Consider the following 13,316-nt stretch of genomic DNA (forward strand, 5'->3'; position numbering starts at 1 on the left):
AACACCTCTATTATACCTGTGAGAAAACCCAACTGCTGTGGATAGTATTTTGTCTAGGACTTCCGAGAAATAAACAGCATTGTAATCCCTCGACATCCCCTTCTTCCCAAACGTCACACTCTACCAACATGCACTCTTCCTGAAAGCAACGTTTTCACTCTAAACCACCCACGTAGTGTAGTTTTCAGCATTCTAGTTGATAAGGACAGCCAGTATCTTTTTACCTTCACGCGGAGGGAATGACAATGCATCTGGACTGCAACCTCCCCGGGTTCCACAGAGTGCTTCACGTTTCCCACAAACCTTAAAGGCTGATTTGGATGATGGAAAGTGTTTTTGCAGGCTCGACTTTGTTACAGTTTGTAGATGATTTGCGTCTCTGCTCCCCGGCTCGTGCCTCTTCACACGAAGACAGCACCCCCCCTGGGAAAACTTTTGGTGTTGTTTTTTTTTAAATATTTTTTTACGTTTATTTATTTTTGAGACAGAGAGAGACAGAGCATGAATGGTGGAGGGTCAGAGAGAGGGAGACACAGGATCTGAAACAGGCTCCAGGCTCTGAGCTGTCAGCACAGAGCCCGACGCGGGGCTCGAACTCACGGACCGCGAGATCGTGACCTGAGCTGAGTTCGGCCGCTCAACCGACTGAGCCACCCAGGTGCCCCAAAACTTTTGGTTTTAAATGCCCATAAAGTCTCCAAAGAAAAACTACAGTTTGCTCAAACTCAGGTTAGGTATTTAGCTCACCTGTTCTCAGAACAAGGCCCACATCTGGATCCAGGCACTCTCGACGCATCCACAATCTCTCACAACTGAAATCTAAGAGCCAATTACAAGGCTTTCTTGGACTGGCTGTCTACTCTCAAAACTGAATTCCAAACTTCTCTCTTAAGGCTCAGCTCAGTGCAGGCTTTCAGACACCTGGGCAATATCTGAAAAAGTAAAAAAAAAAAAAAAAAAAAAAAAGTAGTCGTTACTTCAAAAGCAACATTAGCGTTAGACACAAAGGGATCGTGATGAAAGGTTTAGGGAGAAAACATACGATTTCATAGTGCTGTACCCATGGTCCTGTACCCTCATGGCTCATCAAATTATACCCTTTAACCTGAGGCTTTTTTATATGTAAATTATACCTCATTAAAGTGAGTTTCAAAACATAAAATACTAGAAGCAAATGTTGCAAAGTTCCTTTCAAATCCTGAAGTGCATGGGTGATATGAGTCTGTCTGCCCGTGTCTCAAAAATCCCAAATAATAAGACATTTAAAAAATTAATAACAGCAGAGTAAGCAGATCCTGAGCGCACCCTGTCCCATGTGTTCAACTACATAATATCCACATCCAAGTCCATGAACCAGAGAGCGATCCAAAGACTGGCAGAAGAAACTCCACACCTAAATAGAGAGAAGCTGCACCAGAAAGGGTAGGAAGGTCAGAAAGGTGGAGGCTGGCTGCCTGCAGAATGGGCAGAGAAAGTGAGCCCTCACCCCAGGGAGCTCACCCAGTGAAGACTAATCTCCATCACATTTGGCATTAAAACCCAGAGGGGCTGAATTCCCTTGAGTTGAGATCCTGGAGCTTTGGAGGTCAGCTGACCCAGCACTGGGTGATCCAGGAGGATGAGTGCTAGCCGGGTCCCTGCCTGTGTAGAGAGGCAACGTCAACGTGGCATTTTACACAATGCCGAGGCAACAGGGAGATGTATTCATGCTGATTCCTGAGTGTGTTGGAGGACTGACTTCTCCAACAATGAGGGAGCTCACAGGCACCATTCTTCTCCCCCAGCCTCCCAGAATAAGCATAGAAGCACCCACCAGAGGCTGAGGCTGCACAGACACTTGCTACCTAACCCGTCAGCAGTGCGCCAGTCCCAAGGGTTCACTGGGGGACTCACCACACCAAGCCTGCTGGTCTCAGGGCAAACATTCTTAAAACCACAAGGGCACCCTGTCCGACAGGCTGCATGCATAGCTGTCACAGCACGCTGCGTACATCTGCACCTCACCCAGCTGTACATGTCCAGGCACCCTCATCTGTCTCACCCAGCCACGTGTCCCCAGGCACAGACATGCTCTGTGCATATCCTCACGCCCCTAGCTTCCACCGCTGGTCCACAGCCCCCAGCCACCAAAGGACATCGGGAAATCTGGCATAGGACTAGTAGCCCTGTGCCATTTTGCTAACACTCCTGCCCTGTGCCCAAGTTACCCAGCGGGCATACCACCCCACAGCTGGCCTGCCTGGGTCCCACTGACACCCCTGAGTGTAAGCACAGCCCACAACAGGCACGCAGTCAGTGCAGACCCCTGCAGTGAAAGGAAAAGTAACCCAGACACAACAGCAGGGAGTGAGCGATACCCACGCGATATCCTGCTGAAGGTCCAGGTCCTATAAATGGAGACGTGCACTGCTCAGGACTCCGGGACCTCTCTTTCAGACCGTCGTTAATTTCAAGATCAGAAGGCACAGCTGACTTTCTTAACACAGAGAAACAGACCCAGAGAGACACACAAAATGGACACACAGAGATGTTTATCCACAAGGAAAGACCTAGTCAACGTCACAGTGAGACATCTAAGCCAAAGAGATGAAGTAACATACCTGATACGGAATTGAAAGCAATGATCATAAGGATACTCACTGGAGTTGTGAAATGAGTAGAAGAGTGAGACCCCTGACATAGAGATAAGAAATAACACAGCACACATCGAGGACACGATAAAGGAGAAACACGCTAGCTGGAATGAACAGAGGGATGGAAGAAGCAGCCGAAGAAACCAGTGACCTCGAAGACTGAGTGTTGGAAATGAATCACACTGAACCAAGGAGACCACAGGATTCTGCAACGTGAGATGAGCCTAAGGGAACTCAGTGACTACAGGAAAGATAATAATATTCATATTGTAGGACTCCCAGAAGGAAGAGAATTTGGGGCCGAAAATTTATTTGAGGAAATAATAGCTGAAAACGCCCCTAATTGTGTAAGGGTTAAATTGTACTGTAGGGCTAACCCTTAGCTTGAAAGATAACAACTTTGTTCTGACCCTGAAGGTCAAAAGATAACAACCTTGCTTTTACTCTTGTAAATCATACTTCATACTCTTGTGAATCAGGCTTTACCAATGAAGGAAACAAAACCTCAAAAAGAGCATCAGAGACAAGGGCAAGGAGATCCACTGGTTGAAACTTAGCAGCAGAAAGTCTAAAATAATCAACTCACTCGATAACTGTTTCTCACTCATCTGGCAACTGTTTCTAACTCATCTGGGAACTGTTTCTCTGTTCTGTTCCCAGATAACGATAAAACGATGTGATCGGCTTTAAAAACTCTGTACCCCGGCTGTTCGGGGCCACGCTGTTGACAAGAGTGTTGGTCCCGATCGGTCGGCCACACTTTTAACAAGAGTGTTGGTCCCGATCAGTCGGCCACACTCTTAACAAGAGTGTTGGTCCCGATCAGTCGGCCACACTCTTGTCAAGAGTGTTGGTCCCAATCGGTCGGCCACACTCTTGTTAAGAGTGTTACTCCCGATCGGTCAGCCTTGCCTCTCATTGTAATAAACTTTGTTGCAACTGTCACTGGTGCCCGTAGCATTCTGTTTCAGGAGTCGTGTGGATGCAAAAATTGGGCGAGGAAAACAAACATCCACATCCAGGAGACTAGAGAACTCCCATCAACATCAACAAAATCAGGCCAACACACAAACATATTGTAACCAAACTTGCAAATTACAGTGACAGTAAAGAAAAACTCTTAAAAGCAGCAAGACAAAAGACCTTAACTCAGAAGGGAAGACCCATAAGGCGAGCTACCCGATTAGTGAACAGAAACTCGACAAGCCAGAAGCTAGCGACACCACATATTCAAAGTGCTGAATGGAAAAATCAGCAGCCAACAATATTCTATCCAGCAAGGCTATCCTTCAGAATGGAAGGAGACACAGACTTTTCCAAACAAAAACTAAAGGAGTTTGTACCACTAAACCCGTCCTGCAAGAAATATTAAGAGGGATTCTTTGAGTGGAAAGGAGAGACCAACAGTGACAGTTTAGAGACAGAAGACACAAATCAAGTAAAAAATGAACATGTCTGCAAAAAAAAATCAGTTAAGGAACTCAGAGAAATGGATTTGAATTGTAATAACCTCTACCAAAAACCTAGGGAGGAGAAAATAATGGGTGCGAAAGTAAATGACCATCAACTTAATATGAACTGCCAAATGCAGAAGAGGTTATATAAACACCTGACAGTGACCCTATGCTAAAACCAAGCATAAGTATGCTAAGAATAATGATAATGAAATCAAACTATATCACTAAAGAAAATAAGCAAAACATGAAAGAAAGGCAATAAAGGATCAGAGAAAATCATTAGAAACCACAGCCAAACAGGCAGTAAAATGGCAATACGTATGTACGTATCGACCATTACTTTGAAGGCAAATGGAGTGAATGCTCCAATCTAGAGACCCCAAACAGCAAAAACAAAATTGAAGAAGAAAACTAAAGCTGGAGGCATCACAATTCCAGACTTCAGGTTGTATTAAAAAGCTGTACTGAGATGAGCAGTATGGTCCTGGCAAAAAACAACATCAACAACAACAACAACAACAACATCAACAACAACGACAACAACAACGACACAGACGCAGAGATCAATAGAACGGAAACGCAGAAATGAACTCACACCTATATGGTCAATTAATTCTCAACACAGCAGGAAAGCATATCAAATGGAAAAAAAAAAAGATAGTCTGGGGACACGTGGGTGGCTGCAAAGCATGTGATTGTGGGTTCAGCTCAGGTCATGATCTCAGGGCAGTGCAGAGCATGTGTGGGATTGTCAGTCCCCATTTCTCTCTGCCCCTCTTCTGCATTCTCTCTGTCTCTCAAAAATAAATACATAAACTTAAAGAAAATCTCCTCAACATATGGTTTTGGAAAAACTAGACAGCAACCTGCAAAACAAAACAAGACCAACAACGGACCACCTTCTTACAACATACACAAAAGTAAATCCAACATGGATAAAGACCTATGTGTGAAACCTGAAACCAGAAAAATCCCAGAGGATTATTAACACAGGCAGTATCTTAGTTGACATTGGCCGTACAAACATCTTTGTAGATAGATCTCCTGAGTGGAGGGAAACACAAGCAAAAATAATGGGACTTCGTAAAAATAAAAAGCTTCTGTCACCAAGGAAATAATCAACAAAACTGAAACACCTACAGAATACTATTTGCAAATGACATCTGATTAAGGGTTAGTGTCCAGAACAAATAAAGTCATACAGCACCCAAAAAAGGAGAAATCCGATTAAAAATGGGCAGAAGACACGAATGGACATTTTCCCAAGGAAGACATACACATGGCCAAAGCCGTGTGAAAAGAGGCTCAACAATACTGATCTTCAGGACAATACAATTCAAAAGTACAACGAGATAACACATCACATCCGTCAGAATGACTAAAATCAATGAAGGATGAAACAGCAGGTGTTGCCAAGGATGTGAGGAAAGAGAAACCTTCTTGCATTGTGGGAAGGAATGCAAACTGGTGCAGCCACACTGGAAAATATCACGGACATTCACCAAAAAAAAAAAAAAAAAAAAAAAAAAAAAAAAAGGAAATGGAACTACCTTACGATCCAGCAATTTCACCACGAGGTATTTACACAAAGAATATAAAAATAATCCTTCAAAGGGATACATGCACCCTGATGTTTACAGCAGCATTTTGTACAACAGCCAAATTACGGAAACTTCCCGAGCATCCATCAACTGATGAATGAATTGAGATGTAGTATATGGAATGTAATATTATTTAGCCATAAAAACAGGAAATCTTGTCATTTGCCACGAGGTGGAGGAGCGACAGAATGTTATGCTGGGTGAAAAAAAGCCTGTCAGAGAAAGTCAAATACCAGGTGATTTTACTAACACGTGGAAATAAAACAAAACAAGGGGGGGGGGGTGAAGGACACTGTGACAAACAAACAGACTCTTCACTGGGAAACAAACTGAGGGCTTCCACAGCGAGGTGGGGAATGGGTGAAACAGCTGCTGGGGATTAAGAAGTGCACCTGGGATGAGCACCAGGTGACGCGTGCAAGGGTTACTCTATATTGCACACCTGAAACTATTCCACTGGGTCTTCACTCACTGGAATTTAAATTAAAAGATAACCTAAGGTTAATGACAGGTTCGAACCAGGTTTTCTGTAGTTTTCAATCACTTCACTAGGTTGGAAAAATAACCACGAAATTTTTAAAAAAGCATGTATGATGTGGGGGACAGTTGTGCCCTTACCTCCGTCTCTGGTTCCAGCAGGACGCAGAAACTGGGTCCCAGCTCATTCTTCTAGAAGGTCGTGAGAGGAGCATTTCTTGTATTCATGTCCTAAAGGAATACAGTTCCCGTTCTTCTGAATTTCTGTCAGGGTTTCTTCCCGGAAACGAGCCTGAATCTGGAACAAACCATCGACTGCATCGATGAGATGATGTCGTGGGACCCCGCAATCCATGAGTCCTTCAGTAAAATATGTCTTGTTCAAATACTGTCCGGGAAGGGGAGGAATGAAACACGGGAACAGCCCAGAAAATGCAAGGGCCTGTGCTGCCCAGCAACCAGCTTGCCCAGGGAAGCCACCCAGCGTCCCCTTCTCAGCACTCAGTACAACAAGGCAGCTCCTCTCTGGCGACTCAGGAGATGCCAAGTTGCTGCAAAACTCCCAAGGTCTCCCCTGGGGTGGGCGGCAGAACGCGCTGGAAAGGCAGCTCTACTCTCTGTCCTGAGGCAGCGGCAGAGGCCCTGAGTCCTCTGGGAGCAACAGCGACCCTTCCTGCTCTGAGGTGTCCTGGGTCAGAAAAGCCGATGGTGCGCCCTCTGCTGGCCATCACTGCCCAGGCAGAGGAACTCGCCCCTCCGGGTCTGTGGTGCTCGAGCTCTCTCTGCTGGCCACCATGGGAATTCCTGCAATGTTGAAGGCCCTGGGGGCTCAGCTGAGGGACCGAAGGTACTCTGGGCAACCCAGCCTGTTCTCCACATTGGGAAGGGTCTTAGTGACAGGGCCTGGGACACAAAGAAATCTTTTCCTTCTCCTTTCTTGTGAGTGAAGAATGAAACCGAATTTATTAACGTAATGACATCATTTGTAATGCTTTAAGCAATGTTCCCAGAAAAATAGACCGCCAAATTACACATGCTGAACAAGAGGTAATGGTGTTGACCACCTAAGTGTGTAGGTTAGATAAAGAATGGACACCTTTGAGAGAGAGATACCGGCTTCCAGCTATGGAATGAATGAGCCTAGGGATACAAGGGACAGCCAATGGAAGAGAGTCAATCCTGTAATAATACTGTTGCATGCTTTCACAGGATAGCTACACTTGTGCTTAAGTACAACATAATTTATAGACATATGGAAGGACTACAATGTATGCCTAATACGAATACAACAAATGTGTGAAGAATATTTCAATTAAAAGTCGACATCCTTTATGCTATCTTTAATTTCTCTTTCTTTGCCAATAAGCTCTCATTCCTGGGGCGCTTGGGTGGCTTACTTGGTTAAGCGTCCGCCTTCCACTCAGGTCATGATCTTGCAGCCCATCAGTTTGAGCCCCGCGTCAGGCTCTGTCCTGACAGCTCAGAACCTGGAGCCTGCCTCACATTCAGTATCTCCCACTCTCTCCCCCATCCGCAGCTCGGGCTCTCTCATAAAAGGAAAAAAAAGAAACATTAAAAATAAAAAGTCATTCCTAATTTAGAATCTGTGAAATTCCATCTATACCAGATTCTCTAACATGACCATCTTGATGTTTAGAGCTTATCTGAAAAGTCACTAATAATATCTGATGACACATATGTGACAAGGTCAGCATGCAACTTACAGGGAGCTTCACATCTGTTGTGAATTTACGACATGCATCCGTGGCTTATATTTGCAATGAAATGTGCTTTAGGGATACGGATGGATGAAATCATGTCCATCAGTCATGTGGGTCAATTTTCTACAGGACCATCATGCCTTCAGTTAGTAATTGCCATCTCTTCAAAATCAAAAGAAAGCTGGGAAAAGGAATTGTCTTTGAAGGACGTAAGAGAAGACTATGGTGTTTTAAAGGGTTCACCTACCTTCTGGAATCCTCAGATTGGTTGTGGACAGGAGGATAGCAACCCACGATTTGGATGCACACCACTCGTTCCAGAGGGAGAATATGGACCTTCTTGTCAAACACTTTTTATCAATATCAGCAGTTCAACTCTGCAGGTCCAGACTGCCGGACCTGGGGGCAACACGATGCCTCGTGCCTGGGTTCAGAACATGAGGAACGCCAGCTGGTGGCGGGAGGGGGGAAATCCCACAGGGCCTGGGGCAGTGAGGCAGATGACCCCGGGACACCTCCCCACAGGGCGGGCTCTGGAGCTTACCTGCCAAAGAGCAGCACACTCTCCCTGAAGACATCCTTCTCCATGACAGAACATAACGCTGGGCCTCGCAATTCCAGGAGAGGTGACAGATGCCCATCTTTTCAATTGCAATGGCCTCTGCAGAGCTTGGCCCCAGGGATGTTGGAGTCTTAGAGTCATGAAACTATGATGCCCATGATACCAGCCCTTTCTGCCCCAACACTCAGAGCCACTACACACATCCCCTCTCCCCTGGCCCATCTCGCCCCGTCCACATACCTGGACCAGGTCTCCACTTTTCTCCTTGTACTTCCTCTTTGTCTCTGTTTCTCTCTAACCACACCTCTCTGTGTTTCTTCCTTTCACTCTCTCGGTCTTGCCCCAATCCCCTATCACTCATCCAGTTTCTCTCCCCTTACCTGTCTCTTTGTCCACCTCTCCCCAGGCTTCAGGCTATCTGCTCTGTGCATGCAGCCCTGTCCAGGAGCACAGGGCACTCCTGTCTCTCTCTCGCTCGTCATGGTTTGTCCCAGGCCCTGATCACAATGGGGGAGAATCCCCCATACAGCAGCTGCTCATATTGACATTTGCTAAAGCAAGGCTGGCAGCATGTGGACAGCCAGACGTTTACCTTTGGTGGCCCAGCCAGGACCCCAAAGCTGCTGGAGGGCTGGCTGCTTCCCTAAGCTGGAAGGAAAAAGGGGCTCACAGGGTTCAGGGTCCCTGATGCAGATTGGATTCGCTGATGTAGAAGGAGCCGTATGCTTACACCCAACTCTCCTGGGTGGTGTCAAAGGAACCTATCTTAGCCCATGGACCTCTGCCCTCCCCATGCCTCAATACGGCATCAGGGGGAGCTTTAGGGGACACCGTGTGACTCACCACAAAAATTGCGTCATTTGCCCCCTTGGAGGCCACCTGGATGGGTGCTATTGGTGGCAGCTGGGAAGGTGGGCTGTGAAGCCGGGTTTGTCCACTCAGGATGGGGCGGAGTCCAGGGGATGGGGACCCTGTGCCACGTGCAAGGGTCCGTCCGTGGCCCTGACAGCCGGGCCAACGCTTGGGAAGAGACGTGACTGCACTGGCCAGAAGCGGGGCAGGGTGGGTGGACAGCGCCCCGGGCCGGGCCTGCCATGGGCTCTGCGGCCTCTGCTGCTCAGACGTGTCGTGAGAAGCACATTCAGCCAGGGGTGGGCGGCCAGGGTGGGAGTCTGGCCTCCTGGGTGTGTGATGGGGAACCAGCTCCCCACCCCCCTGAACACACTCTGCTGATGCTCGGCGGCCTTCTCAGAGGAGCAAAGGCCTCCCTCCTTCTGGAAGCGCCCGAGTAGGAACGGTGGCCGGGGCGGGGGCGTCCTGGGCCCTGGGAGTCCACCCGCCCTTGGGGGAGAAGGTCTGCCCGCTGCGTCGCCACATGCCTGAGGCCTGGGGACCCGTGCTCCGAGCTGGTGGGGAGGAGGGGTGCCTCCCCGGCCTCCGGGGGTGTAGGAGCCTGCCTTGGGGCGTGCGGGGATCTTCCTCTGCTGGAGACACTGGCGGGGGCCAGTCCGCGTGGCTGAGGGCGGCCGAGTCTCAGGTGGGGCGTGGGCCGGGGACGGCGTATCCAGGTGGCAGCTGCCCCCGGGCTCAGCCTGACACCCGGCTGCCTTTCGTCCCCATCCTCCACCCCCCTCCCCCAAGTGGATCACTGCCCAAGCTGCCCGCCCACTTCCTGTGGCCAAAACATAAAGGACCTCGGGGCCCCCAGAGCAGAGACCCATGGAGCCTGGCAAGGTAGGGGCGCTGTCCCCTCTCGCACAGCTGCAGAGGCCCCTGGCCCCCTCCGGCCCTGAGCTGTCCCTCCGTGCCCTCTCTCTTCGCAGATGCTGTGGCTGTTGCTTCTGACCCCCTTCTTCTCGGGGACCTGCGTCATGGGGAGCCCAGGTGAGTCCTGACCCCACGGGAGTCCTCCCTTCCCAGAGGCTCCTGTAACCTTGTCTCCAGTTCCAGTCGCTTGGGGGCCTTGGAGCTGCCTTTCTGTGCCCTCAGGGGAGGCCTAGGTGGGGACAGGGCTCGGCCCCGGGCCCCGAGGCCTGGCCTCCCTCCCCCCTCATGTTGCTTCCCAGCCTCCCTCCCAGGAAAAGAGCTGGTGGGCATCGTCGGGGGCCACAGTGCCCCCCAGGGGAAGTGGCCGTGGCAGGTCAGCCTGAAAGTCTACAATTATAACTGGGCCTCCTGGGTGCACATCTGCGGGGGCTCCCTCATCCACCCCCAGTGGGTGCTGACCGCTGCCCACTGCATCGACCGGTGAGTCCTGCTCGCTGCCATCTAGCTCTGGGTGAATCAGGAGGTGTGGGAATCCGGGCTCCAGGCGGGGCGGAGGGGGCCGCCCTCGAAGGACCGGCCTCCATGGCTTCTTTGCGACCCCAGGAAGGACGCCGACCCGGCAGCCTACCGCATCCATGCCGGGGACGTGTACCTCTACGGCGGGAGGACGCTGCTGAATGTGACCCAAGTCATCGTCCACCCTGACTACATCAACGCCCAGCTGGGTGCGGACGTGGCCCTGCTCCAGCTGTCACACTCTGTGAAATACACGGCTAACGTCAGGCCTGTCAAGCTCCCGTCGGCCCTGCTTGAAGTCACCCCAGAGGACGAGTGCTGGGTGACCGGCTGGGGCACCGTCATGGTGCACCGTGTGTACGGGGTGGGGTTGGGAGGGGTTCGGGGCCCCGCGAGGCATTTCCCGACCTTGCCACACGGAGAAGTCCTGGCGGGTGGGCGGCTGCAGGTTCTGGAAAGGAATCGCCTTCCGACACCATCCCCCACCCACCCCGTGTGCGCCCCAATCGGGAGATCCGACCCCAGAGGCTGGAGGGTCCCTGAAGCACAACTGAGCTCGGGACCCAACACTGTGACGAGGAAATTCATATTCTTAGATTTTTCCAACTTATAGGAAGATATTGGGGGGGCGGGCAGAAACCCTCCCCATTCCCCCCGCATTTTCTTTCCGGTCTTTCCAACTAAAGGCAGAATCCACCTTCCGGGTCTTAGGGATTTAGAGGGAGATGGGAACCCTGCACCCTGGGGTCCCCACGGGAGCGATCCGGGCGGGAACGCAGGCTCGCGGCCGACAGCGGGGGCCACGCTCCAGCCTCCGGTCACGTCTCTCCCCCAGAGTTGCTGCCTCCGCCCTACCGTCTGCAGCAGGTGGCGGTGAGCGTGGTGGAGAACGCCGTCTGTGACCAGCAGTACCACACCGCGACCAGCCACCGCTTGGCGGGCAGGAAGATCATCCAGGACGACATGCTGTGTGCGGGGACCGAGGGCCGGGACTCCTGCCAGGTGAGCCCCAGCCCATCCCGGCCCCCACCCCGCGCTGGAGGCCAGCCGGGGCTCAGTGCTCTCTCTCCTTCCTCAGGGCGACTCCGGAGGCCCTCTGGTCTGCAACACGACGGGTGCTTGGCACTTGGTGGGAGTGGTCAGCTGGGGCGACAGCTGTGCCGTGAGAAACCGTCCCGGGGTCTATGCTCGCGTCCAGACGTACGTGCCCTGGATCACGCAGCAAATCGGGAGGGGCCTCTGACCAGGGCCTGCTGGCCGTCTGCCCGGCTGGTCCCGGAGGAGAGACGCCTTCCTCCCCCCAGAGCCTGCTGCTTTAGCCTCTGCGCCCCCGTCCCTGGCCTGGGCTCCGCCTTCCTTCTGGCCTCCTCAGTGTCCGGGACTTCCCTGACTGCTGGGGGAAGGAGTAAGAAGATGCCAGGGGGCGGGCGGGAAGTCCCTGGGCCCCAGGGTGCCTCGCTGTGCTGTCTGTCAAATTAAAGAGCTTGAGGAATGACCAGAGTGCGGTCAGTCTCTGTGGAGTGGGCTCTCCGTGGGAGCGTGTCGGCCAGCCTCGAGGTACAGGGGGCCGCGCTGGGGCTGGTGTCCTACCAGGCTTGGCAAGGGAGAGTGAGGATCTCAGAGTTGGCTCCACTCTGCGGCCACAGCCGCCAGCTCTGTCCTGCACCGGAGGCCACCACGTGGTTCCAACCTTGCATCCATTCCTCCTTCCATGCCCCATCTTTCCAACCATCCATCTGTCCATCCTACTTCTCTCGTAAGGCAAGGTCTCTTCTGGGAATTAACCAGTTGCCACGCAAAAGTGACCTGGATATGATGCCAATTTGTCCTCCCCTTTAGGGACGTGCTTGCCCATCTGGGTACCTTCAGGTGAGGGTCTTCGCTGGCTCCCCAGGGGGAGTTGGGTATGAGCTCCAGGTTGGGAGCTCCTGGTTGGGTATGAGCTCCAGGTGCTGGGCAGCACCTGGAGAGAAATGCCCGGTAGGCAGCCGGGTGAGGGGCTGGAGACCACGGTGCCCCAGGGCCATGATGTGTGTGCGCTGCAGGGTTAGGAGGTGCCCTGAGCCCATGTGCCGGGCCAGGGTGGGGCAGGGAGGGCCCATTCACCTGTTGTGCAGGTGGGAAGAGGGAGGTGGGAGGAGGGAGGAGCTGAGGGACAGGCTCCGTGGCAGGCCCCACCTGCTCCTTCTGGGCACTTGCAGCTATGGCTGTCCCCACCATTTGTGCCCCGTGGATCCTGCCCCGTGGACTAAGTGGCCGGCTCTGGGCCACACAGGCCACAGCAGGACCAGGGCGGCCCCGGGTGGCCTGTCTGTAAACCCACGTTTGTTTTACTCGTCACCTGGACAGGGGTCGGGATGGGTGTCCCCCACCTCCAGGAAGCCCTCCCCGGTTCCCGGGGGGCACACTGACTCGTCTCCTCTGTCCTCCAGGAGTCGGGTCTTCGGGGCCGCCCCGGAGGGTCCCAGCTCGAGGCCCAGAGTGAGCCAGGAGACAGGCCCTCGTGACAGGCGTCTGTGCCTGCCCACGCTGCCCACGTCCCTGCCCCCGTGCCCGCTCGGGGTCCCGTGGTCTTCACCGCA

The 13,316-nt window shown here is 52.0% G+C and overlaps 1 protein-coding gene and 1 long non-coding RNA gene across 3 annotated transcripts; one reads left to right on the plus strand and one right to left on the minus strand.

Moving 5' to 3' along the window:
* Positions 1 to 680: 680 nt before the first annotated feature.
* Positions 681 to 8,255, minus strand: LOC145713258 (uncharacterized). Of its 2 annotated transcripts, none has more exons than XR_014136301.1 (3): positions 8,137 to 8,255; positions 6,310 to 6,528; positions 681 to 932 (listed from the first exon to the last, which is right to left on the minus strand). It is a non-coding gene; the product is annotated as an uncharacterized LOC145713258 (long non-coding RNA). The 2 variants fall into 2 exon arrangements; XR_014136300.1 differs by having other exon boundaries at positions 6,310 to 6,556; positions 8,133 to 8,255.
* A 1,917-nt stretch (positions 8,256 to 10,172) lies between these two features.
* Positions 10,173 to 12,214, plus strand: LOC145713306 (serine protease 29-like). The gene is made up of 5 exons (XM_081791776.1): positions 10,173 to 10,335; positions 10,518 to 10,698; positions 10,822 to 11,087; positions 11,570 to 11,736; positions 11,813 to 12,214. The coding sequence occupies exons 1-5, from the start codon at positions 10,275 to 10,277 to the stop codon at positions 11,975 to 11,977; spliced, it is 840 nt and encodes a 279-aa protein (XP_081647902.1). The 5' UTR covers positions 10,173 to 10,274; the 3' UTR covers positions 11,978 to 12,214.
* The last annotated feature ends 1,102 nt before the right edge of the window (positions 12,215 to 13,316 follow it).

The sequence above is a fragment of the Panthera onca genome, chromosome E3 (assembly GCF_046562875.1).
Source record: "Panthera onca isolate mPanOnc1 chromosome E3, mPanOnc1 haplotype 2, whole genome shotgun sequence".
Taxonomy (NCBI): Eukaryota; Metazoa; Chordata; class Mammalia; order Carnivora; family Felidae; genus Panthera; species Panthera onca.